The sequence below is a fragment of the Phodopus roborovskii genome, unplaced genomic scaffold (assembly GCF_943737965.1).
Source record: "Phodopus roborovskii unplaced genomic scaffold, PHOROB, whole genome shotgun sequence".
Lineage (NCBI taxonomy): Eukaryota > Metazoa > Chordata > Mammalia > Rodentia > Cricetidae > Phodopus > Phodopus roborovskii.
In genome coordinates, this window is record NW_026125059.1 from 20727041 (window position 1) to 20753583 (window position 26543).

Here is a 26543-nt window from a genome sequence, read left to right on the forward strand (position 1 = left end):
AAAACTTGCAGGATGCTCTATGGCCACTGACACATTTTGAAGGCTGGATGGGAGTCTCCAGCTAGTAAGAGGGAAGAGATTTCCAGAGTGGAACCAGCCCAGGCCCAGGGTATAAAGCTGGAAATGGACAGAGAACACAGGGAGGAGGGTCCCAGACAGCGTGGAAAGGGAGAGCTTGAGAGCACTGCATGGGGTGGCTGTGAACTGGGTGAGCGGAAGCAGAAGACAGGCCGTAAGCCCCTATCCACACCTGCCTTGCTCCCTGACACACATTTAAAAGAAAAAGAAAGAAAACACTGTCGAGGCCGCCGTATACAAAGGTCCTCGGCCGGCTGGAGTGAGTGGGAAGAATGGGGTGGCCTGGGGCGTCCCCTGTGGTACTGGCTTGTGAAGGGCACATGAACTGAGACGGGTTCTGGTTCTAACTGTGCAGCTAGCAGAGACTTGCAGGCCCAGGTTTATTCTGGAGAAAGGTAGTCTCTTCACGTCTCCAGATGGGCTAGGGACAAGGAAGGTGGCATGCTTCTCCTGGCTCAGGGTTTGCATGGGTTCACTCCTACCCAAGCCAGGCCTACCAGGACACACTCATACACAGAGCCTTTGAGGTCACCCATGAGCACAATCCATGCAGACTGGGCACCCTGCTCCATCCTGCCAGCTGCCCACATCTCACAAGCACCCTCGTCCTACACTTGGTGCTTCCCCCAGACCCTCATATAAGGGCAGATGTGCCGTGCCTGTCCCACCTGGTCCATCACCCCCAGGTCCAGAAGCCACCCAGGGATCAAGGCGCCTAACTGCTATGTCCCCTCACATTCAGGACTCCTCTTTCTCTCCCACATATAGTAGATGTGCAATAAACAGCTGGCCAAACTGAGGTCTGTTTGTGTTTAATCAGACAGTATGCAAAGTATGTACAACCAGTTCTGGATCCCCCTCCTCCTGAGCCTGGGCCATGGAATGTGGGATCCCCAGGCCCTGCCCAGAGCTGGGGGGGGTCCCCAAGGCCTCTGCATAGTCATCTGAAATCTACAAAACACTGTTAAAAAAAAAAGAGAGAGAGAGAGAAAGAAAACAGGACAGTTGAGGCCACCATATACAAAGGTCCTTGGGCAGCTGGAGTGGGGTAGGGAGGATGGGGTGGTAAGTTCAGACTTGCCAGGTGGATGGGAAAACTTGGGTAAGAGACGATGGGAGGAAAGTGGAAATGTCAGGGCAGGCCAAGCTTGGCCTCTTCCCTACAAGCAGGGCCTGGCTGGCTCAAAGCCCCGACAGTGGGGACATTATTGCTGTGATGGGGCAGTGGGTGAAATGGTCATATCTGGGGAGAGAGTAGGGTGTTTTTACATGTTAAATATGGACACAAAGGAAGACACACAGGCACATGTATACACACACATACACACAGGGGCCCTCAGTTGAGACGCCACAAGTCATCAACTACCCACCTTACAGACGGGGACACTGACGCAGAGAGAAGCCACCACATACCCCAAGGCTGGGCAGAAGAGTCAGGGAGCGAGCAGTCTGCTGCGCTCCTGGGCTGTGCTCTCTTCAGATGCCCAGCTGTGGTCTACACAGCAGCTGAGCAATGGCAGGGGCCACAGCCACAGGGGGCAGAAACTGCAGCTCAGAGGGAGGGCAGGGCCAGAGTTGGAACACAGCAGTGAGGATTCTTGCCATCCTTTCCCTGGCCAAGGAACTCTGCTCCCTCCCCATGAGCTAAGGGCTGAGAGTAGGAGGCAGCTGTTGAAATGATTGGGACAAAAGGAGAACTAGGGCTCCCAACTTCTTAGTTCTTCCAACTCTACTTGATTGCCTCTGCAGTCTGGGAGCTCAGAACCCACCCCCATTGTGACTGAGCCTGGTCCACACCATCCTTTCGGCCCTTCGTTCCTGGCTCAGCGTCATGCTTGCCTCGATTCTTCCCCCTCGGCAGACCCATGAGCATCAATGGCACCAGAATTCTGCCACCTTTAACCCATTCTCAGACCCCAGCCTGTCCATTGTCTTTAAGGACAGTTTTCATTAGTTCCTGAGGAAGACAGAGGGAGCACCAGGTGCTGACCCACCTCAACCCTGAACTGCCCGTGGTCCTGGGCGAGTCACAGCCCCTCCTGGATTCACTTTTCCCAACAGAGACATGAGGGCGATGCGCTGGTGATCGCCAAGGGTCCCATGCGGAGGACAGGGCTGAAGGAGTGCTCACTCTGACTCTCATCCCACCGTATGTTGGGCCTTGGGCTGTCTAGCCTGAGAGCCATGGAAGATGGTTCCAGACCCAGTGTTCTACCCAGAAGCCTCCAACAAGGACGGCCAGGGACAGGAAGTGTGTGTAGGCCAAGGGCTGTGCCTCATTCTTTGGAAAGGCTCTTTGGCCAACTTGAAACAGACCCAGGGTGAAGAAAGCGGGGAGGAACCAGGTGAGTGGGGTGGGCTGAGGTTGGAAAACTGCCCCTAGTCCTGCTCTTCACCCACTGTCTAATGCGAGAAGTAGGTTGACTCCAGAGAGAATACAGAGTGGGCCCTGTGGCCAGAGCAGGCTATGCGACAGTCACCGTACCAGCCTCAACCTGTCCTTCCAGGCTGCCCCAGTCCCTGAAGCCCTTCCATGCCCCAGAGGGCATGAGGCAACTCAGCCCCACAGACAGGGTGAAGGGAGGCAGGTGCATCAGAGGCCACACCCAGAAGCCGAGGGCGACAGTCCTGTGCACACAGTTCCTATAGGTTCTCCCCGGGCTGGTACTGCGGCTCGGTAGAGGTGAAGTAGTCCTCCAGGAAGGCCTGCAGGTACTCGAAGGTGGGTCGCTCCTCAGGCTCCTTCCGCCAGCACTGGCACATGAGGTCATGCAGGGACTCAGGGCACTCGGGGGGACAAGGCATCCGGTAGCCCCGCTCCACCTGGTCCAGCACCTCACGGTTCACCATCCCTATGAATGGAGAGAGGGCTGTGAGGAGATGGCTCAAGAGACTGATGCAGCCTAGACAGCTTTTAGCCTATGGTGGATAAAACCCTGTCTCTGAGGCTAACAGCCCTGACCAGAGGCAGCCTGAGACCAGAGATCAGCCTCTTTAGTATCCAGCCCTGGAAAGAGGAAGCCCAGATGTGGTATGTATGTGTGGGGGGGGGGGTTGCCCTAGGACCAAGGTCGGGGTCACAGGTATAGCCTCCTCACCAGGGTAGGGCACCCGTCCCTTAGTGGTGAGCTCAGTCAGCAGGATCCCAAAGGACCACACATCAGACTTGATGGTGAACCTGCCATACAGAGCAGCTTCGGGAGCAGTCCACTTGATGGGGAATTTGGCACCTAAAGGCAAGAAAGCACAGGGTGTCACTACAGTCTGCCCGTAGGCACGTTATTCTCATTTCCCACTTGGCGGACTGACACCATCAGATGTACCCCCAGAGCTCCCACCTTGCCGGGCTGTGTATTCATTGTCTTCTATGAGCCGGGCCAGACCAAAGTCAGCCACCTTACACACCAGATTCTCCCCAACCAGGATATTGGCGGCTCGGAGATCCCGGTGCACGTAGTTCATCCGCTCCACATAGGCCATACCGGAAGCGATCTGTAGAGACAGACAGCCTGGCTCAGGGGCCAACCCACACCCATCCCAGGGCTGTGAGCAGTGACCTGGGCTGGTCACTGCCAGGGATGGAGATACAGCCAAACGCCTTGCCCATCCCATGTCTTCTCAAGCAAGGAATCCATTCAGCCTATAATAAATATCACTGGTTTGAAAAAGTAGACCACGGCTGGAGAGATGGCTCAGTGGTTAAGGGATTGGCTGCTCTTCCAGAGGTCCCGAGTTCAAATCCCAGCAACCACACAGTGACTCACAACCATCTATAATGGGATATGATGCCCTCTTCTGGCCTGCAGATATATGTGCAGACAGAGCATTCATACCAAAAAAAATACAGAATACAACTTTTAAGAAGAGAGAAGGGAGACCAGAGCTCAGTGGGGGAGGGGGACAGGAAAAGGGCAATGGGAAGGTCATAATAAGATGCTACCCGGGAGGCAGGTGACTATAAAAAGAGGTCCTAGATGACCCGCAGACTCAGGTACACGCCTGGTCCTGCCTGTTGTCCCAAGTTCCCTCTCTGAGTCTCAGTTTCCTCGTCTATCAAGTGGGAGTAATAACTCTTAAACTTTTAACATTTTATTTTTATTTTTAATTATGTGTATGTGCGTCTCTGATGCCCAGATATGGTACATTGTCCAGAACTACCACCCCTGGCACCAGCAAAGCTCCAGGGTGGCAAGGTGGGATTTGGGTGTAATGAAACAGGCCTCCTAGAGGGGGCGCTCTGAGCCGAAGAGCTCACGGTGTAGGAAAGTGAAAGGGGAAGACTCACCTGAGCAGCCATGTCCACCAGCTGGGGTAGCCGCAGGTATTTGCCCGTTTCCCCCTTGAGAAAGTCCAGCAGACTCCCTGGAGAGAGAGAGAGCGGGCTCTAGTCCTGCCAGGGTTTCCCTGTGCAGACTCTCAGCCCCAGCCACCTGCTCAAACAGTCAGGAAAAAACAAACAAAAACCCTCAATTCTGTGTTTGCCACTCAAAGGCAAACACTCCAGGGACTAGACGAAGAAATCCTACTGGGTCCTTGTAGTGTGTGTGTGTGCGCGCGCGTGTGCACGCACGTGTGCGTGGTGGGGGATGTTAGATGCAAAAGGCCATGTGTGAAGCCCAAGGCACATTATGTTTATTCGGACAAAGCCTGGCAGCCAGTGGCTGCCTGGGGCTGGGGCTAGGGCTGGGGAGTCCCATAGCTAAGGGCAGTAGGCAACTTCGGGGTAATGTGGGTGCTATATATACATTTGTTTTGTTTTGTTTTGTTTTGAGACAGCATCTCAAGTAGACCAACTAACTATGCCATGAAGGCTGACCTTGAACTCTTGATCCTCCTCCTTCTCCCCTCTCAGTGCTGGGATTACAGGTATATGTCAATGTGCCTAATTGCTGAGGACCAAACCTAAGGCCAAACCCAGGGCCTTGGGCATGCTAGGCACTCTACCAACCAAGCTACATCCCCAACCCCACTTTGCTGTTTACTGAGACAGTCCTGCTATGTAGCCAGCCTCCCCTCAAACTCAGGATCCTCCTGCTTCAACCCCCCTGGGCACTGGGATTACAGGTGTGAGCCACCATATCACCCAGCGACAGTAGAGATCTTGACAGTGGTAAAGGACAAAAGGATAACTCTTTTTTAAAAAGTATTATTTCTTGTTATTATTTATGAAAGGAGCGAGGCAGTCCCTCAGGTAACCATCCGCTCATCAAGGCTTGGCTCAGGGTAAGAAGTAAGTCGCCTTGTGTGGCCTGCCTTGCGAAGCTGCCTAATTGGAGCTCACTCCAGATACAGCCTTACCCTTGCTCATGTACTCTGTCACGATGTAAATGGGTTCCTCGGACACCACGGCATACAGCTGCACCAGTTTCTCATGCCTCAGTTTCTTCATGACTTGGGCCTCCTGCAAGAAGGCCTCTGGAGACATGGTGCCTGGCTTCAGGGTTTTGATGGCGACCCTTGTGGTGCCATTCCAGGTCCCTGTGCAGGGAGGGACACAGCAACCTCAGTATAGGCCATCATACCGTCGCACCGGGGCCAACCTACATGGGTCCTATCTCAAGTCTTGCCTCCCAACTCATGGAATGAGCTCAGACAAGGCCAGGGACCTTACTGAGACTCTGAATTCCCACTTATACAATGGACTCAAGTCCTCCCGGGACTATGGAATGTGTGTCTGGGGCCTACTAACAAACTGTCGCTGCTACTAGACATTGATTGATCAGGTATGTTGCCAGAAAGCAGGACAGCAGCCCGATGGGCAGGTGACCAAGTTCCCATCTCAACTATTTTCACTTGGGGTGACCATGTTTCTGCTGGGTAGGACACTGTCAGTACTCAGCAACCAGAACATGGAACACAGAAGAGGAAGGCCTGTGTCTGGGACCACTGGGGCCACCAGAACAGGAGTTGATACCACACCAGGCAGGGAACCGATAGGCCAGCCTGGAAGTCCTTGTCACAGGACTGGGTCTGGGGGAAGCATAGGTCAGCTCTCCAGCCCTTCTTGAGTCAGGCCATCCAGGATCTTTTTATGGAGACTCCTGGTCTATGTAGAGCCCCAGAAAGAGGTGGCAGGCTCTCTCAGATCCCCATGTCACCCTTGCCAAGAATCACAGTTGAGAAGGACCAACCCAGGTTCTGCCTAAACCCTTCCTTTGGTCTGAGCTTAGGGCCTGCCTTCTCCTTCTGCCCTTCCTCCTCACAGCCCAGGACTTCCCTTCCTCACCTGGACCCAGGCCCTCTAGTGCCCTCTAAGGGAGAAGAGTGAAATGGTACTGCCACTGAAGCCCCGACCAGTCCCCCTCTACTCCTCAGCAGAGAGCAGCTGGTGGCAGAGGGACCTGGGTTTGGTTAGGGCTGTCTGCAGCTCACTGTCACAGGGAACTCCCAAGGGCTCCAGGGTTAGACAGGAAACGGGACACTGACTTCCCACTAATGCGTCCCCACAGTACTTTCTCTTTCTGTGTCCCGCTAATATGCAGATGCCTCTTGAAGTTTACATCAGTCCCCATTTTACATCAGGAGGCTGAGGCTTGCTCTGAGACCTGACCAGACACTCAGGCCCTGGAGGACTGTGGTACCCAGGCCCCAGCAGCTCTTGGTACACAGCTGTCCTAGTCGTTACATGCATGGGCTACAAGGAGTTGGGGGTGCCCATCTCAGTGCTGACCCTGGCTGCGACATGGTCAGGGGGAAGGGGCATGAGCAAGTACGTTACATGTAAGGTTGAAATTTTCACAGGCAACGTGATACTCTGTACAGTTAATGTACAATAGAAAAAACAGAGACTGCTCAGCAGAGACAATTAAAGAGAAGGGGACCCACGATCCTTGAACTGCCTGGCTGGGGTGGGGACAGGGGTGTGTGTTTCTTACCCATCCACACCTCTCCGAAGCAGCCCTGGCCCAACTTGACCTCCAGACGCAGGGACTCCCGGGGGATCTCCCAGGCATCCTTGGCCAGGCCCTGGGTCTGAGGCTTGGACGTGGGGCACACGGTAGTGAGGCGGTGGCACAGGCCATCAGCATGTTCTGAAGATGAAGGCAGGGAATGGGGCTCAGGCAGGGTGCCACAGCAGGCTGGCTTCCCTGTCCTGGGGGTATGGCCCTATGCATCATGTGCACACCAGCTCTGGGGGTAGGCAGACACCCTCCTGTATGTCTCCACCCCCACCACAGGCCTGCAACACAAAATTCACCTGCTCATCTGATTTGAGGATGCCAGAGAACCAGGGGAAACAGGTATGGGAGCCTACCCTAGGGAGGCCATAGATACCACCTCCACCTGCTCCCAGTCGCCTATCAAGCTCCCCTAGTCACCTCTCAGGACCACAGAGGATAGTTTGAGGGGGAGGCAAGCAGGCTTTGGGAATCCTTGGGGAGCCCTGGAAGGCATCCCAGAGGAAGAGGTTTCCGGCCTAGCTTTGGGGGTAACTAGGGTGGTACCCCAAACATCACACAGCCTGTGTAAAGACAAGATCAGCTGTGATGTTGGAAAAGCTGCCAGCTTGAGGAAACTGACTGGTGAAGGCCTGGACCGACCTTTAGCCACCAGGCTTGGAATCTCACCCTGGAGGATTTGCTCTGGGCCCAAATAAGGCCCAGAGGAAGAGGCAGACTGACAGAGAGGCAGCTGGTCCTAGGGAAGCCAGAGGCCAGGGCTGAGGGAACAGCTCAGGCAGCTTAAGCCTGCAGGCACCATGCACAGAAGAGCACACCAGCCCCAGCTGCACAGAGCCCAGCTGCAGCCACTCACTGTTCTCTATCAAAGAGGCCTCCCGGCCTTTCCCAGGAACTGGTTCAAACCAGTCTTAGGGCTGCAGAAACAATCACCACCAGCTTCTGCCCCTCCCTTCTAGCTTGCTCAAGGCAGACCCCTCCTCATCAGCCAGCTGCAGAGGAAGGAGAGGAGGGGGCTGGGCAGGGAGAGGGAAGGAGGGAGGAGATGGAGGGCTGAGGAGGTACACCCTGTGGTAACCTATCTCCTCCTGGGGTGGCAGCCGGTGAGTCCCCACACAGCCAGGGGATACTCACTGGAGTAGTAGGCCACTAGCTGCTGCAGGCTGTTGAACTGGGTGCGGGAGGTGATGTAGAAGCCTCCGCTGTCCAGTTTGCGGATCTTGTAGTGTTTCACATTGAGGCCCTTTGCATTGTCGAAGTCGGATACAGAGAGGCAGTAGGCACCTGCGGGCAGGCAAGGGGACGGCTGTGGCACCCTGCTGATGTGTCCCTCACCTGAGGAAGTGAGTTCAGTTCCCACCCTCTCTCAGCACAGGCTCCAGGGCAGTCATGCAGGCATGGTCAGGCAAGGCATGAAACCCCCATGGCAGAGCCCCCCCCCCAACGCTTAGCCTTGGTAAGACCTCCCAATCCCAAGCAGGCTCCCAACTATGTGACCCTACCAAGCCACAGCTTGTCCCCTATGGGTCTTAGTTTCCTCCTCTAGACAATGAAACTGTTATATAGAGTCATGTGTACTCTGCAAGTACCCCAACATGCTGTCTGGGGGATGGCCCCACGCAGCTATGTGACCTTAGGGTGGCTGCGGCCCTCTCTGAGTCTACACACTCCCGTGTCTGTCCTGTTCTGCTTCCCGGAGACTATCGGAGCAGCAGTAGTGGCTGGCTAGGTGGACATATCAGCACTGACCCTGGTGTGCACAGTAATTCAGGGCAGGAGGCGCACGCTAAGTGTGGCCTCTTGGGCTTGCCCCTCTCTGCCTCCCTGGAGCCTAGAAAAACCACAGCAGGCGATGTCCTGAACAGAAACCTTTGTTAAATAGAACCAGGAACATCTGGGGTCGCATCAGGGAACAAGGAGAGCCCCAGAGGCAGGGCACAGGCTGCAGAGACCTGACAGGTAGTGGGCAGCTCTGAATGGAAGACCTGCCTCCCCATCATCCACTGCCGAGGCCCCTGGAGCCCTGCTGGGCATCAGCAGGGAGATATGATGACTCTCTGGTAACATGTAGGTGAGCCAGGTGGGGGTGGACCTGGAGCCTTGACTGTCTCAAAGCTACACTGGGAAATCACAGTTTCTGCAGAGGAACAAATCAGGTTCATACAGAAGGCAGAGGCTTGAGGCCATGGCCAAGTGGGACCACATAGACACACAGTAGCACATCTATGCCCAGGGACCCTATGATCACATTTGCCCATACCCCGAGCCCCAAGAACCAGGACCACACCACCACATTTCACTCCCAAGCAGCTCTGGCCAATCCCAACCCCAGCAGTGCACAAACACGCAGGGGTACAAGCACTCTTCCATCTCCTGCTGAGCCCCAGGCCCACAGGAAGCAGCCTGGTTTGGTTGCCGTGGTGATGGGCTAGGAGAAGGGGCAGGAACCGAGCAGAGATGACTGTGGGGGAAGGGGAAGGCCAGGAAAGGCCCTTGGGAAGGGGGAATGGGAAACATAGGCCCCCCTGCATCTGTAGCAATCCCGCCATCCCGGGGACAAGTGTAGCTGTGTGCACTCAGAACTCCTCATTCCCTGTGCCCGCTCCCCGTGTGAGAATCTAAGCCCAAAGCAGAAAGCCTCCGCTTGGGTGCCATGACCACCTCTGGATTACTGTCTTCCTTGGCCACCATCCTGACTTTAATTCCTGCTGTCACCTCCACTGAAGGGCTCTTCCCTCCCCATACAATGTACCAAACTCCTATTCCTCCAATACCCAGCTCACACAATACCCTCAAAGCTGAGTTCCACCAGACATCCACAGATGTCTCAGGCATACCTTTTGTGGTCTCACTCTCCCTCACAAGGAAGGTCCCTCTTGGGTTCTCGGCATTGAGCAGTAGCCGCTCAGACTCCCGCCTAGTGATCTTGCCAAAGTACCACCTGGGGTGGGAGGAACAAATCTGTGTTAGGTGGCCAGGGTTCACTGCCCACAATGCAGGCCCTGGGTACTAGGACTCAAGAGCGGCCGACTGCTGCCACTCAGGACCAGGAGGGACACTGTGCTAGAGGTGGCGGCAACAGCAGACAGTAGCCATACAACATACTCACTCCTCAGCCTGGATGGAGTCCGAGGGTGCCACATAGTTGCTGGGGATGTAACCGGTCTGTCCCGTGCTCAGCGAGTGTGCCAGCCACCAGTCTCCCTCTCTGAGCAGATGGGAGGGAGCAAAGAATGACATCATCAGGGGAGCGGGGTCAGCAACCCTGACCTTCCCAGGTGCACGGCCAGGCTCTGCAGCAAAGGGAGCTAGACCAGCCTGTGTCCACAGCAAGCCAGCAGGAGCTGGCCTGGACCTCATACCTCCCTGTCACACTGACCCAGAAAGATACCACCCAAACCTCAGCAGAACTGAGCCCTGTCAGCCCAAGGACGGAACCCAGAGGCACTGTCCAGAAGTGCATAGTGTCCCGCAGGTGCCAAGGGCTGCCTTGGGAGAGAGGGGGGGAGGAAGCTCCCTGTCTGGGGGAGGAGGAGGGGTAGCAGGGTTTACATGAGATGGATGCCAGATTACACCTTCAAAGTCTCCCCAAGCCCTGAGAGCCCTGACTCCCAGTGGAGGCAAGGCTGGCCCTTCTGGGGCCCAGCAACAGTCCAGGCCCATCCCTTCAAACAATCAATGCTGGCCCCTGTCCCAAATCATAGCTCACTCCTAAAAGTCCTTAACTAGAAGCCTCCTCCTGCAGCCTACCCCATGCATGGAGAAAGTGAGGCCAGAGGGAACTGGGCCATGCCCAAAGTCACACAGCGAGTCATGGGGAATAAGGTGGCAGAGTCCCAGTGCCCTCTACACTAACTGCCCCAGGAAGGAGGGGAGGAGGGAGGAAGGAAGAGGGAGGAGGGAGGAGGACTCCCAGCAGCATTCGGGGCTCTGGGCCTGGGCAGGAGGGGGGAGGGGAGGAAGTACCTTTGCAGCCATCTGAATGTGAACCAGGTCTGGCTGGAGCAGGGGTCCAGAGACAGAGGAGGGAGGAGCAAGCGAGAGCCCAACCGGAGAGAAGAGGTAGAGATGGGGGTGGTGAGAGGCCGCGGCAAGGGGCCAAGGGAGAGAGCGAGAGCCAGGCAGTGCTGGAGACACTGCGAACAGGTCTGGGGGACAGCCAGAGGCCTCACATCCAAAGCAATCAAGGAGACAGGGCAAAGGCTGGAGGTTTGAGGGAAGATCTGGGGACAGGACCTGGGAGGTAGGGTCCAGCCCTTCCCACACCCTGTACAGATGGAGACTGCGGCCGGAGAAGCAAAGGGCTCTGTGCAAGGTCACACAGCCAAGCCAGGTCCTGGTCCCAGGGAAGGTGTCTCCCTGTGGGTACCATGAGGCTCAGTGGCTCTCCAGCTCATCTCCATGCAACGTTTGCGGGTTGGCAAGGTGACCGTCAAATGAGTCAGCTGGTGTTGTCCTTGACCCCTGCCTTGATCCTGAGAAGATGTACAGCAACCTCACCCAGGCCCAGAGACAGAAAGGCCCTGGCCTCACATCACACAGCCCCAGCTTGAATACACCGGATGTCTGAGCATATCTTCACCCACATTTACAGATGGAGAGGCTGAGGCCAGGAGCAAGCGGGGCTGGAAGAGCTTGAAAGACCTGCTGGAGGCCAGGTGAGCATCGGACCCTGGCTCGACTGCTGCTGGGCCACAGGGGTCCCTTCTAGATGGATATGTGCAGGACTGGAGCCGTGCAGGACAGACACACAGACAGGGAGCAAGTCCACCCAACACTTGTGCCCCAGAGCTCTCCCCCACTTGGGGTACATACATTTTCCTGTCTGATTTGACCCCCAAGGTTATCCTGCGAGGAAGAAGGCAAGATCCCCCCTCATCACCCCTCACTCTCCCCCACTCCCCCCCTCCCCGTTGAGGAAAGTACATTTGAGAGAGGAGGAAAACACAGTCACTCTGGTCACTCTGGCAAGAGAGGCCAGTGTTTTCTTTATAGAGCTGGGGAAAGCGAGGTGTGGAGTAGGAGAGGGTTTGCCCAAGGCTACACAGACTCTGATCCAAAGCTCTCTAAAATCTTTCAATCCAAAGCATCCATCTCTCCAATGGGGAAAGAGAGGCGCAGAGAGAGTCATCATTTGCCCAAAGCCACAGCCAGCGTAGTCAATGGCAGAAAGAGGGGCCTCCGATGACCTCAGCCAAATGCAGCAACCTGAATCCCCAGAAGCAAAGGGACAGGATGGCAGTCTGGGAAAGGGAGAGCGAATGTCCAGGTTCCATCCTGGGCTTGCTACTCAGTAGCCATGTGACCTTGGACAAGGGCCTTCACAACTCTGAGCCTCAGTTTCCTCACATGTAAAAATAGCCCAGCCCCTCCACCATTAGTGCTGCCTCCAAGGTCAGAGATAACAAGATGAAGGTATGGGTAAAACGACTGGCACTGCACATGGCACCTGCTCGCTTTTGCCTCACACAGAGGGCAGTTCCACCCTGGGTCTTGAGGGATGAATAGGAGTTCACCAGATGGCTAGAGGTGAAGGAATATTTCAGGCAAAAGGGCAGCATGCACAAGGATCAGAAGGCATGAGCAGCGAGACATATCCAGGGGTGTGGAAAGCTTGCCTCCTTGGCCAGGCCTACGGGGCTCTCGGTGATGGGTTCCTCTACCCTCCGGAACAACCCAAATCAAACTCCCAAAACCTTACCTGCTCCAAAGCAAGGCCCCAACAGGCCAGCACACACCTCCAATCATCGGCTGCCCCCTCCCAGGGATGTTGCCCACCACCCTTACCTGCAGTAGCTCACTGTCCTTCCTTGGATGGGCAGCCCCTCCTCATGGCCATCTTTTGGGGACCCCAACCTACTTCTACCCACCCCTGGCCTGGCCTGGCCTGGGGCAACCCACTCCTCACCACACCGCTTCCCTCCCTGGCCTCTAGAATGCATGTAGCTGGCACTCAATGTGGGGTTAACAAACCAGAAGAGGGAGGTGGTGAGCTAACAGGAAGGTGTGGGGAGAAGATGGAGGGGGCTGGCTTAAATGTGGGATGCAGAATAAGCTGAAGGGACAGGGATGGGGTTGGGAGCTGGAGACCACGAGCAGGGCAGGGGGAAAAGCACATGCACAGAGCAGCCCCCAGCCTCAGCGAAGCGTCCCCCTCCACCTGGCCTCGGTACACACCTGACATCCACCTTCCTCCTAAGGGCCAGCGAGAGAGAAGCAGAGAGAGGGAGAGGCTGAGGTGCGAAGGCAGGGCCCAGGAAAAGGGAGGACAGCTGTAGGATTGTAGGGAGGGCCACCACCCACCAAGGGCAGAAGCGGCCCTGCGGGCTCTGCACTGCCCTCTGCTGGCAGTTCTGGGTATACACAGGCCCATGCCCCCAGTGCATTCCCCGCAGAGCCACTCACGTGTTGTTGACAATCTGCAGCCGCTCTCCTTTCTTGAAGGACAGGTCAGTCTCTGTCCTTGACTCATAGTCATAGAGGGCCACAAAGGTGGTCACCCCACCTGCAGAGAGGGATTCCAGATGTCAGAGCCCTGGGGGGGGGGGGTGGGAGACTGTCTTCCTCAGTGACTTGCCTAACCCTAAGTGGCACACTGAGTCCCTGTGAAGGAGCTAGGGGCCTGTGCCTCCCTGCAGGGCTGCAGGCAGGCGAAGTGCTCCCCGTCAGTGTCTAGCTGATACAAGCAGAAGCTCCAGAGTACAGGCACCGTTGTTCTGCTCAGACCCTAGCACAGTGGCGACTCTGCCTCTGTGTGTATGTACCTGGAAGCTCCGGGCATCTGACCCTCAGTCTCTCCTCACCCACAGCTGCTCCTCTGACTTGCAGCCCACCCTTCATTGCCTAAGGCTCCAAATGGGTGTGTGGCTGAGTCTGTCAGAAGCAGACAGTCTGTCTAAGGGTTGCCTGAGGTGGGCTGTGCAGCTGGGCACCCAGCTCCTGTCTGCATCCCGTGTGCAAGCAATGAGTTCATCTGAGGGTGCAAGGCTGTATGCACACCTGTATCTGTGTGTGCTGCATTGAGGGTGCCTGGCCTAGCTGTGTCTCCACTGTGAGCATTTCCATGGTGTCTCCATTCAGTGTGGGCACATAACACGGCTAGGTCTGGCCGTGAGGGGTGCCGTGAGGGGTGCATGCACATGCAACTGTGCATGTGGCTGGGTCTGAATCTGAACACGGTGTTTGCAAGTGTGGGTATGCAGCCATGCGTGTGACTGGGTCTGAGCATGGGATATGCCCGTGTGAATATGCAGCCGTGCGTATGGCTGAGTCTGGGTAGGATGTGCCCGTGTGGGTGTGCAGCCGTGCGTGTGGCTGGGTCTGAGCGTGGGGTTTGCACGAGTGGGTGTGTAGCCGTGCACTCATCTGGCAGGAGCGTGAGTCACCCAGCTCAGCCCCTCGGCCTCAGGGCTGCCGCACCTCGCAGCGCCAACAGAGGGCGCAGGGGCGCACTTGGGCCACCGCACAGCCAAATTGGGAACAAAGGCTGGACGGGAGGCGGCAGCTAGGCGGTGCAGGGCGGTCCTTCCCTCAGGATCTCAGGGTTCCCTACAGCCCCCTCCTTTGGATCCCGTTATGCTCTGAAACCGGCAGCCTCCAAAGCGGCAGAAACCCCGCTGTCCAGTTTGTGAGTCCTTCCCCATCCTCAGCTTCCGGTAAACCAAATCACCAGAGCCCAGAGAGGATGCACCTCAGCCCAGGGACACCCAGCAAAGAGGAGAGCCGACCTGCCAGAGGCCCGGCCCTCTGCGGAGAGGTGACCGTGTCCGAGGAGTTGAAGCCTCCGAAGAGCTTGGACTCTGCGGCCGTGGTGGCCCCAAAGGCGGCGCTGGGCCCTCGGTGGCCGTCGGCGGAGGCGGGCTTGCTCGGTGTCTGCGAAGCCGGGAAGGCTCCCCCTGACCCGTGCACGTTCTCGGCGGGCTCCAGGCTGCGGCGCCTCTGGCTGGCATCTTTGGGCTTGCTCTTGTTGCTGCCCATGATCCTGGCTGGGGGCAACAGAAGACCCAGAGTTAGAGAGCCTCTGGGAGCAAATAGGGCACCCCACCCAGTAGGGAAACTGAGGTCTTGAAAAGGAGTAGAGCCAGCCTGGGAGGGCTGACCTCACCATTCCTTCACTCGTAAAATGGGCGTGTTGTTGGCACCGTAGGACCCGAGCTACTCCAGTCCAAAGCCCTGACCACCGCTACCCAAAGTCAGTTTCAGCCCTTTGTACGCAGGGGCACTGAGTCAAATCACTGTCCCCAGCACACAGGAGGGGCAAACTTAAGCTTGACCAGTTGTTAACATGGTGTGTGTGTGTGGGGGGGGGTGCTAAATGTGATCATGGCAGTACAGTATGTGGCTTATAGAAGGGATGGCCGCGGGGCCTTCCCTCCAGCCACAGGACATCTGCAAACACTGCTCTCGCTGACAGCTTCACAGGGAAAAATCAGTACCCTTCAACTCTCAGCTTGAAAGTCACTTCCTGCGTTGGGGAGATGGCTCAGAAGGTACAGGCACCTGCCCCAAACCCTGCTGACCTCAGTTCAATCCCCAGGACCCACATGGTGAAGAAAGAGACGTGGGAGGAATGGTCCTGCAAGTCGTCCTCTGATTTCTGATCTTCACACATGCCATGGGCTCACACACACCTCCCCATAAGCACACAGAATAAACAAACCAATAAAAATGTTTCAAGTCACCTCCTTTAGTAGAGGCCCCCAAACCCTTTCATGAACCCAACTTGGTTACACGCAAACCCCTCTTCTTTTAATTAGTATAATTGCTCACTGGTGTGCACGGAGTGAGGCACACAGTAGGTGCTTAATGAACAGCCAAGTGAATGATGCGTGGTGAGAGAAATCTGAGTTCAAAGATGAAGCCCAGCGTTCGGGAGGTCCTGCGACTAGGACACACATAGGGAACCACGTTGAAGGCTCCATGGCATCCAATACCCTGCCATGTTCGTCCACATCTGTGCCCAACACAGGAAGCTGGGCTGGGGGCTGCCCTCTCTCATCTCCACTCACCTGGTGGGCAGCAGGGCTACCCCAGCGGATCTGGGGAGCAGCCTGGGGGCTTGGCACAAACACCAGCTGTAGGGACTGGGGTCTTAGCCTAGAGACCTTGCTCCACCTCTCCTGATGGGTGTCCCTAGGCGAGCTGCTCCCCTTCTCTGGGCCTTGACATCCACATCTGCAGAGCCTCTGTGGGGGTGTGAACATGGAAACCATTAGAGCTCTCACTCTGAGGGCCATCAGAAGCTTCCCCTTGCCAAAATGCCCTTCGGCCCTTCCAAAGATCCTGGGAACGAGAGAGAGGGAGCTGGCACAGTGGTCTGGAAGGCTGGGAAGCGGACTCCCCAGTTCTGGTCTCAGCTGTCGAGTCTACATGGGTATGAGACATCTTCCCCTATGCCATTTCAACCCTTTATGTGACAGAGCTATGACAAGGCCAAATGGGGCCATAGCAGGGGTCCCCCCTCAGCATCCAGCCAGATCTCCTTAAAGAACAGCTTTCCTCAGTACCAAGCCAGCTCTGTGGCTCCTACCCACGGGGACCTGGGTAGCCAGTCCTTTACTCTCAGAGCGGTGGAGGTGTACACTGGGGTGTGGCTCAGGCTGACACCCAGACTCGGGGAATGTGGGGCTAGGAGGCTTGTCCAATGGCCCAAGGAATCATCAGACTCCCAAGGGCCAGGCCAACGGTGAGCAGTCAGGGAAGGCCTGTATACATGGCAACCCATTCCCTCCAGGTCACAGCGCCCATAAGCACTCAGACAGTGTTCTGAGGGGTTGTCTAACCAATGGGTTTCCCTACAGCCTGACTTGCTAGAAGCCAGTCCAGTTGGTGCCCTCAACTCCTGGGCAGTTTTTCAGTTCCTGGATATCAGGTCCTTGGCTAACCATTCCAGGACTTTAAGAGGCAATACAAAATACAAAAGATTTTAAACTAAAATCTACTTACTATATACAAAGAATTGTCTGAGAGTAAGAGCTTTCTTTGGAATGAACACAACAGTACATAGTGTGACCCCTGTTATTGGAGGGGTTCAAGACGGTCTCTTGGCAGATGTGCCTGAAGAGAGGGGGAGAACCAGCCCCAGGAAGAGGCATGCCCATCTTTTGAGGGGGCGAAACATGGGCATAGACCCTGCGCTTGAGACCTTACACTCACCAAGGGGGACACGCCTCCCAGTATACTGAAAAGCAAAATGCGGGCCTTTAGGCAAATCCAAGGGGACCTGGGCCACCAGTTGCAAGGCTGGCTGGTGTATGGGGTAGGATCTGTCTGTGGGTAATGCTGGTTATACAGACACCAGGTATGTGAAGAGAGAGCAGGGTTGGGAGCCAGCAGAAGTGGGTTGCAGCAGAAGGGAGGCGATACTCAGCACCATCTGAGTCTGAAGGCAAACAGAAAGAGGGGAAATCAAGGGATTGTGGGAAAGGAAAGAACCCCTCACACAAGCTGTCCAAGCCTCTTCAGCTAAGAGCTCATAACCCCAGCACAACTTAACCTTGCAGTGGAGGCTGTCAGGGTAGGTAACTGTCCTTCCTTGTAGGGGAAGCTATTTCCAATAACAACCTCAAGTAGGCCAGTGAGAAGGCTCAGCCAGTAAACGCCACTGCAGAGTCTAACAGCCAGAGGCCCCAGTAACAGAACCACAGTGAGGAGGGACCCTGGGAAGGGGTCTTCTGACCTCCACATGTTTGCTGTGGCATGTAATGTGCCCACACTCACACATACCATCAAAAATAAAGACTGAACTAGCAATGAACCATGGTTGAGGCCCAAGATTCTGTGGCCTTCCAGTGTGACCTTTCTCCATTTCCAGTTAAACCTGCCTTTTTCTTTTTTTATGTGCATTGGTGTTTTGCCTGCATATATGTCTTGTGAGGGTGTTAGATCCTCTGGAACTGGAGGTACAGACAAGTGTGAGCTGCCATGTGGGAGCTGGGAACTGAACCTTGGTCTTCTGGAAGAGCAGCTAATGCTCTTAACTGCTGAGCCATCTCTCTCCAGCCCCTAAACCTGCCATTTTCTAGGAATCTCCAATCCCTATTCACAGTCAAAGGCTCCTTGTTCCATCTGTGTGGCCCAAGGTTTCACCATCACACTGTAATCCTACCCATATGTGTGTGCATACATGCACACAAAAATAATAAATCTTCTTTTTAAAAAGGAAGCTGGGTGTAGTGGCACACACCTGTAATCCCAGCACTCAGAGGCAGAGACAGGCAGATCTATGAGTTCAAAGCTAGCCTGCTTTGCACAGTGACTTCAAGGCCAACTAGGGTTACATAGTAAGACTTTATCTCAGAAAGAGAGTGGGGGCAAGCAAAGAAAAAGAAGACAGGGAGACAGATCCTTTAAAAACTCCTTGAGCAACGTAATTCCAAAGACTCCAAAATCTTACACACTGGAGCTAAGAGACTGGGAGCCTTCCGAAGCCCCACCAATACCTGTGTGTCCTGTCCTTTTCATATGCACTGCTCTTTCTGTTAAACCCCATGTTTAAATAGCATCTCTGTGTGTGCATGAATGAGGTTGTACATGCTTTTGTGTACCTGTGGGGGATGCACTCACCAGCACACATGCAAGCCAGATGCTGGCTAGAGGATGACTTCTTTGGTTGCTTCTTCACCTCATCTTTTTCAGACAGGGTCTCATAGCCCAGGCTGACCCTGAACTTGCTAAGCAGCTAAGGATAACCCGCTGACCGACCAAGCCCTGTTTATCTGTGTTGAAGATGGAACTCAGGGCCTTTGCATGCTGGCAAGTGTTTTACCAGCTGAGCTTCTTCCCCAGCCCTAAATTCTTCTCTTTCCTTCTTTTTTTAAAAATAATTATTTATTTTTACTTTATGTGCATTTGTGTTTTATCTGTATGTATGTCTGTGTGAGGATGTCAGATTCCCCTGGAACTGGAATTACAGACAGTTGTGAGCTGCCGTGTGGTTGCTGGGAATTGAACTCAGAACCTCTGGAAGAACAGCTAGTGCTCTTAAATTCTGAGCCCTTTCTCCAGCTGCCCCCCTCATTCTTTTCTTAATAAACTCAACTCTGCTTTATATCAACTCTTCCTGAGAATCTTTTCTGCAGCTCCTCGTGAGTGGAGATTGCTGAACAGAACCCTGCAGGCTGCTGCAGGCAGCAGTGTGAAACTTCTGTACACAGGACTGCAGCACAGGACTTTTAAGAATGGATTCGAGAAGCACCCAGAAACACACAGAGGACCTGTACTGATTGGCCTCTAAGGATGGTAACCAGCCCAGTGGACTTGGGAATTGCCGTCTGTGAGGGAGCAATGGACACCAAGTTCCTTGGATGCCAGGGTCCCTCTCAGAGCAGTACCCAGGATAGAAAGGCCACTACCAGCTGCTCTGCAAACATCTGACTGAGCACAGCTGCACCCTGCTTAGCCACTGAGAGGGCCACATTACAGAGATGGAGGATCGCTGGATGCCAGTATCCAAACCCTCCAGAAGCTGGACAGTCCTCCACCCCCCACCGACTCCCCACCCCCCTGCTCTAAGCAGACACTGGGTCCTCATGAGCATCTAGGATGTGGGTATTAACAGCATCTTTAGTTAACTTATAGGGATGCCCAGGCACTGAGAAGGTGAAGAAGTTGCCTGAAGTCACACAGCAAGAGTAAAAAGATGAGGTTGACAGAGGTAAGAGCCACATGGGGCAAGCAGGGAAAAGGGCTCCTTGAGTGGTCCAGTGGGAAGACATATCTCTCTGTATATATACTAGCTGAGGAGTACACAAACAAGGCCTTCAGCAGTTCTTTTGGGGGACATGCAGGGTGGCATTGAGGCTCCCTTTGGAGGGTTTCTCTTGGAACTCAGACCCAGACCTCAGGCTCCCTGAAGTAGGGGTGTGACATATGCCCAGTCACTATGAGTCACCATTTGAGGGACCCCCCCCCTCCGCCACTTGAGAGCTATGAAGCAGAGATAGGTCCTTGAAGGCTGAGGGGAAGCAGTGAAGGATGTAAACTGGAAGGCCTGAGGTCCCAAGAGGAAGGTGGCCTGACCACAGGCTCCTGATTAATCCCAAGACAGTGAGGGCTTCCACACCCCCTCCAGCACCAACAGACCAGGACCTGCCTAACCCCGCACCTCCATAAGCCTGCCCCCCACGTCTTGTGCAGCTCGGCCTGTCACCAAATACTTGCAGAGCACTTGCTGTAGGAGCCCTGTCTAGCTGCTGCAGCATGGAGCCCTGAGGAAACTCCAGAACTTTCCTCCAATATAGCCTGTTCAAACCTAGCCCTGTTCCTCAAGCCTGGACCCTGCCATCTTCAAACATACAGCCATTGTGTCCCCTTGGGCCCACTCTAAAGCCAGAGGCATCTCTGCAAACCAGAGGCCCAATGATCTCCACAGAAAACGAGTAATAACTGGTGTCCATCAAGGGTTCTAAACAAACAACAGCCTCGTCACTCCAAGGACACCAGGCAGCACCAGAGTTCAGTATAGTTTGGAAACATGCTCCTGCCTCACTGTCAAAGTAAAGAGAAAAATGTAAAAATTATCACCTCTTGACGGGAGAAAACCATCTCCACTGGCATCATGGGGCCTTGCTTTTCTCATCTGGACAGTGTGGTTAATCTCACCAGTTACCCCACAGGGTTGGTGAGGGATTGAGATGACCCAGGCTCTGGGCTCTGTGCTGCCCACGGCAAACAAGTACTCCTGTTATGGTAAGACTGATTTGCGCATGTGTGAAAAGACACACATACACATACTCAAGGCTTAGAGGAAGTTCTGGAAGAACCCCCAAGTTTTCACAATGTTTCATTCGACAAGGGGTAGGATTGGAAAAGGAAAATCCCCCTTTTACTTTATATCCTGTGTCAGGTGACATCTGGAAGTTACTGTCTCCTGATAATAACTATTATCTGCAGGGCTAGGGATGGAACGAACCCAAGGTCTTGTGCTCACTAGGCAAGTAGCCTGGGACCACTGAGTACTTAAGAACATTTGAGAGTACCCCACAATCCTCTGTGCTGAGGCCTAAATGGCTCTGGCCCAGGGTCCACTGATCTGCTCTGGGTACCCTTGCTGCTTAGCCAGGACTCCACACTCCTTCTCTGGGATGTTCACAATAGTCCTCCTACCCTGAAGACCTGTTTCCTCTTCTCAGGGTGACAGAGGCCAGGTGTGGCAGGGGTCATGGCTTTGCATCTAACTGAATTTTCTCCACAAGCCATGGTATACTCCCAGTTTGCCACCTTTCAAATGGGCATGGGCTGCAGGTATTACTTAGTGTAGGATATTCACCTACACTCATGAGCAACCTGTTCCATCACTAGAACCATAATAAAAACAAACAAGCAGATAAATGGATGGGTGAATGGTTGGATGGATGATGGATATAGATGAATGGATGGATGATGGATGGATGGATGATGAATGGATGAATGGATGGATGGATGATGATGATGGATGGATGATGGATGGATGGATAGATAAGTAAATAGACAGGGCTGAAAATAAGCCTAACATTTGGAGCTAAGAGTCCGTGTCACAGGTCAGAATTGGTTTCTGATAAATACTTCTTACAGAGAACAGAAAAGCAGTGCAAAAGGGGCTGGAGGGACCTTGAATGCCAGACACAAAGCTGGATTCTCACAAGGGATTCCCAATTGTACCTACAGCATAATGAAGTAGAGGCTATGGCTGCACCCATCAAAAATGAGATCAGGGTTCAGAGAAGCCAGAGCCCAATGCAACAGAGGAAATAAAGGGTACCAGACATGCCCCTAGCCCCGGCCCACCATGCAGATGGCCCCCTGCCCAAGGCACCACAGGAGTCAACGGGTGATCACAGGCCTGGGGCTACAATGCCAGGGGCAGGTGCCAGCTTACCTTTTCCTAGGCACACAGACTAGGCAGGCCTCAGTTTACCTCTCCAAAATCAAAAAGCCTGATTGTGCCTGCTTAATGGATCTTATAAGGAAGGTACAGGGTAGTTGCAAAGGGCTCAGATAAGTATTTGCTGATAGTGCCATCTCTCTAGAAGACCTGCCCTGATCTCTGACCTCTTGTGATTGTTGTCACCATGAACAAAGACCTCCCAAAGCCTCACCAAGGAGCAAGGAATGGATCAAGAAAGGGATCGGAGAGTCACAGTCTGTGGAGAGTATGAAGGCCAGAGAGAACAAGAGAAACCATTCTAGAGAAATGGTTCAGTGGTCAAGAGTGTGCACTGTTCTTGCAGAGGCCTCTGTGGGCACTGGCACTAACGTGCACATACCCATGTACATAATTAAAAAATATACTCCTTAAAAAAGAAGATGCTGAAAGCAGCCACACACAGAGAGACTTACGCACGATGACAGTGAACTAAGCTGTTACCCAAAAGTCAGAAACACATTCACACACATTAGCTTCAAGCTGAGCATGAGCCCGGGAAAACCCTGATAAAATGCCAGGCAAGGTTGCAATTGCCTTTAATCTCAGTACTTAGAAGGCAGAAGCAAGTGGCTCTCCGTGAATTCAAGGCTAACCTGGTCACATAGTGAGTTCCAGGCCAACCAGGGCTACATAGTAAGACCTTGTCTCCAAAAATCAAACAAACAAACAAAACCTAATTGACTGGTTGTGGTGGTACACTTGGGAGGTAGAGGCAGATGGATCTCTGAGTTCAAGGCTAGCCTGGTCTACAAAGTATTCTAGGCTAGCCAAGACTACATAGGGAGACCCTGTCTCAAACAAACAAAAACCCTACTTGGATTTATAAAATATATTTTTATTTTATGTATACAAGTATTTTTTTTCATGTACATATGTGCACCTTGTTGTGCCTTGTGCCCAAAGAGGCCAGAAAAGGACATTGGATCCCTGGGAACTGGAATATAAGCAACCGGGAGCCACCACGTGGGTGCTGGAAACTCACCCAGGTCCTCTGGAGGAGCAGTCATGCTCTTAACTGCTGGGCCATCTCTCCAGACCTGAATTGTCTTTTTTCAGCAAGTCAAGTTTTTTTTGTTGTTTTTGGTTTTGGTCTTGTGTTTGGTTTTGAGACAGGTCTTTCTACATTGCCCTGGCTGTCCTGAAACTTGTAAACCAGGCTGTCCTCAACCTCACTCCTGCCTCTGACTCCTGAGTGCTGGGATTAAAGGTGTGTACCACTATGCCTAGTATAAGTAATATCTTAATATCTTTAAACATTAAGTTTCTTTAGAAAAAGGAGATAAATCAGTCCACAAAAAACTTAAAATGTAGCTAAGCCTGGAGGCACATGCTTGTGAATCCAGCGCTCAAGAGGCAGGAAGTTGGTGAGCTCAAGGCCATCTTGAGCTACAAAGAAACCCTGCCTAAAAAAAAAAATCTAGGCCGGGCAATGGCGCTGCACACCTTTAGCTCCAGCACTTGGGAGGCAGACGCAGGTGGATCTCTTTGAGTTTGAGGCAAGCCTGGTCTACAAAGCAAGTTCCAGGACAGCTAGGGCTATACAGAGAAACCCTGTCTCAAAAACAAAAAAGAAAAAAAAAAAAGGAAAAAGAGAGAGCCTGCCTGGCTTGATAAACAAATTTAAATGAGAAATGAGAAAAATATATTTGCAATTCATGATAGATGAGGGTTTTCTTAATATATAAAGAGCTCACACAAGATAAAAAAAAAAAAAAAAGTGACCGCAGACAGTTCACAGGAAAAGCAAACTGAAAGAGTTTTAAACATACCACAAGACTCAACAGACAAACAAACGCAGAACCACACTGGTCACCCAGCAACAGCAGCATCCACATGCTCCTCAAGTGTGCACAGAACAGTCTCCAAGTCAGACCATATGCTATGCCATAAAACAAGGCTCAATACATTTAAAAGAAATGAAATCACACAAAGTGTGTTTCCAGCCATGGCGGAGCAGAATACATCAATCACAGAAAAAGATTGGGAACCTCACAGGTAAATACTACCAAGGAAGAAAACACAAAAATAATTAGAAAATACTTAGAAAAGAAAATGGAAACACAAAACACAACACAAGAAGATTCTGGGCACAGTAAACAAGTAACTTCAAGAGAACTTTGCAGTGTGAATGTCTCTGCCAAAAAAAAAAAAAAAGGGAAGGGGCCTCAAATCAATGCGCTGACCTGCCACCATCAAAACAAACGTGAAAAAAAAAATCAAAGAAATAATAAAGCTTAGCACAGAACTGATAGAGCAGAAAACAGAGGGAAGAATCAACAAAAGCAGGCCAGTGTGTTTTAAAAGATTGACAATACAGCTCTAATAGCTACTGAACCAGAAAGAGAAGACTCAGGCTACTCAGGCTGGAATGGCACAGATTATGAAAACCCTTGAAATAAAATGAACAGGGTGTGGTGATGCGTATCTGTAATCCCTGCACTCTGGAGGCAGAAGCAAGAGGACCGTGAGCTTGAGCGTAGCCTGGGCTACATAATGAAAACCTGTTAAAAGGGTGGGAAGTCTCAGGCATCGGGTTCATCATCAGAGGACAACTTGTGGAAGTCCAATCTCTCCTTCTACCATGTGGGTCCCAGGGACTGAACCCAGTAGTCTGGGCAGCAAGTGTCTAACTGCTGAGCCACCCTGTTGGCCCTAAATCAGTAGAATTTTTTATTTGTGTATGTCTGTACCTACATGTGTGCATGCCACCCATGTATTGGTGTCCATGGAAGCCAAAGGGGGTGTCAGATCCCCTGGATCTGGGTTTGCAGGTGGTCATACACTTCCCAACATGGGTACTAAAAATCGAATTCAGATCCTCTGGAAGAGTGGCTAGAATCACTATTAGTAACCATTGATTCATCATTCCAGTCCCTGAATTGGACATTTTAAAACTTCCCTTTAAAAAGCCCAAGCCAACCAAGTAGTGGTAGCACATACCTTCAACATCAGCACTTCAAAGCAGGCGAATCTCTGTGAGTTGAGACCAGCCTGGTCTACAGAGCTAATTCTAGGACAGCCAGAGCTACAGACAGACCCTGTCCAAAAAAAAAAAAAAAAAAAAAAGGCCCGGAGAACTTCACTGGTGAATTCCCTCGATCTTAGCTGACTGCCTGGGCCAGATATTCAGGGAGAGGTAAAGCCAGTTCTCCATCAGGGCGCATCTCTAATTCACTCTATGAAACCAGTGCTCCTTGACGCTGGAACTCCACAAAGACAACATAAGGAAGTAGTGGACTGGCATCTCAGAATTCAGAGTAAAAACTGTCCAGTCAACAAGCAATCTGTCTCTGGACACACAGGAGAGAATCTGAGCCAGGTCAGACATCCCTTTATCCCAGGGTACATTTCTAAAACCCATACAGAACTAACACACACGATGATCACAATGTGTGGTGATCTAAACACACACAGAAGAGATGTCTGCTGCAACCCCACTCCCTTTCACCACAAAACACACAGAAAGAGCAGTGAGCCAATACCCCAGACTCCAACATTCAGAAAGCAGAGGCAGAAAGATCACAAGTCTGGAAGCTATCCTGGGCAGTGAGAGACTCTGTCGAAGAACGAGGGGACAGAAGAAGGAGGAAGTGAGAGGACAGGAAGAGATGGGGAAGACAGAGGGGGCAAGTGGGGAGCTACCTCACCTGACAGACAGTAATTAGGAAGGCCACAGCTCACATGGTGTTAATGGTGACAGACAGACAGGAAAACACAGATGTCCCCAGCCGAACGCCTGCCCGAAACTGTACTTAGGGCTCCAGCCAGAGCAGCTAAGGAGGAAAGCAACAAACAAAGCATTCAGGCCAAGAAGGAAGCCGGCAAATTACCTCTACTCGCAGATGGCTCGGTTGGCTTGGTTTTGAGACAGAGTCTCAGGTCTCAGGTAGCCCAGGGTGGTTTTAGGCTCCAAGGCTAGCTCTGAATTGATTGTCCTGCCTCTGCCTCCTAAATTCTGGGATGACATGATCTCATACAGAGAAAACTCTAAAGAGTCTATGAAAATCTCAGAACTAGCAAGTGAGTTCAGGAGGGTTATTCATTACAGGATCAACATGTAAAAACAGGGCTGGTGAGATGGACAGCTCCATGAGTAAGGGTGCCTGCTGCCAAGCAACACACCCTGACTGATTCCCCGGAACACACACGGTGGGAGGAGAAAGCCAACTGCCCAAAGTTGTCCTCTGGCCTCCACTCACATGCCATGGCACACGCACATATGTGCACACACAAAATAAAAAGCTTTAAAAGCCTTTTTAAATTGAGCTTGGAGTGTGGCTTAATGGTCCAGTGCTCACCAGGCAGGCGCATGACCTTGGGTTTCACCCCCAGCTCCACAGAGTACAGAAACTGTATTTCTAGACACTAGCAACTAATGAACAACACATGAAAGTAAGGAAAGAATATCCCATAACATCAAAGGATCTAGAACAAGATCAACAAAAGAAAGAGATAATTAAAGGAAAAGTCACCCTGTTCACAAGTCCCGAGGGCAAATACCGGTCAGAGGGCAACATGGACTGGGGCAGGGGGGCAGTCAGCGAGACTCCTGTAACACAAACCTGAATTTGAGCCCCAGCACCTACTGCAGAAAGCACAGCTCTGTGAAGCAGAGACAGGCAGATCCCTGGGCTCACTTCAGCAGCCTAAATCAGTGAGAG

General features: G+C 52.8%; 1 protein-coding gene across 3 annotated transcripts in view; it reads right to left on the minus strand.

Moving 5' to 3' along the window:
• Positions 1 to 874: 874 nt before the first annotated feature.
• The window catches only part of Src (SRC proto-oncogene, non-receptor tyrosine kinase), a 31970-nt gene continuing 6301 nt past the window's right edge, over positions 875 to 26543 (minus strand). The window contains exons 2-15 of one of the 3 annotated variants that reach the window (XM_051187757.1): positions 15986 to 16162; positions 14705 to 14962; positions 13383 to 13482; positions 13155 to 13172; positions 10944 to 10976; positions 10087 to 10185; positions 9815 to 9918; positions 8112 to 8261; positions 6954 to 7109; positions 5377 to 5556; positions 4364 to 4440; positions 3417 to 3570; positions 3177 to 3308; positions 875 to 2930 (exon numbers count right to left, since the gene is read on the minus strand). In XM_051187757.1, coding sequence (XP_051043714.1) covers positions 2722 to 2930; positions 3177 to 3308; positions 3417 to 3570; positions 4364 to 4440; positions 5377 to 5556; positions 6954 to 7109; positions 8112 to 8261; positions 9815 to 9918; positions 10087 to 10185; positions 10944 to 10976; positions 13155 to 13172; positions 13383 to 13482; positions 14705 to 14954 — 1662 coding nt within the window. In that variant the 5' untranslated portion in view covers positions 14955 to 14962; positions 15986 to 16162 and the 3' untranslated portion in view covers positions 875 to 2721. The remainder of the gene's footprint in view (positions 2931 to 3176; positions 3309 to 3416; positions 3571 to 4363; positions 4441 to 5376; positions 5557 to 6953; positions 7110 to 8111; positions 8262 to 9814; positions 9919 to 10086; positions 10186 to 10943; positions 10977 to 13154; positions 13173 to 13382; positions 13483 to 14704; positions 14963 to 15985; positions 16163 to 26543) is intronic. The other 2 variants (XM_051187761.1, XM_051187767.1) reach the window with 2 other exon arrangements.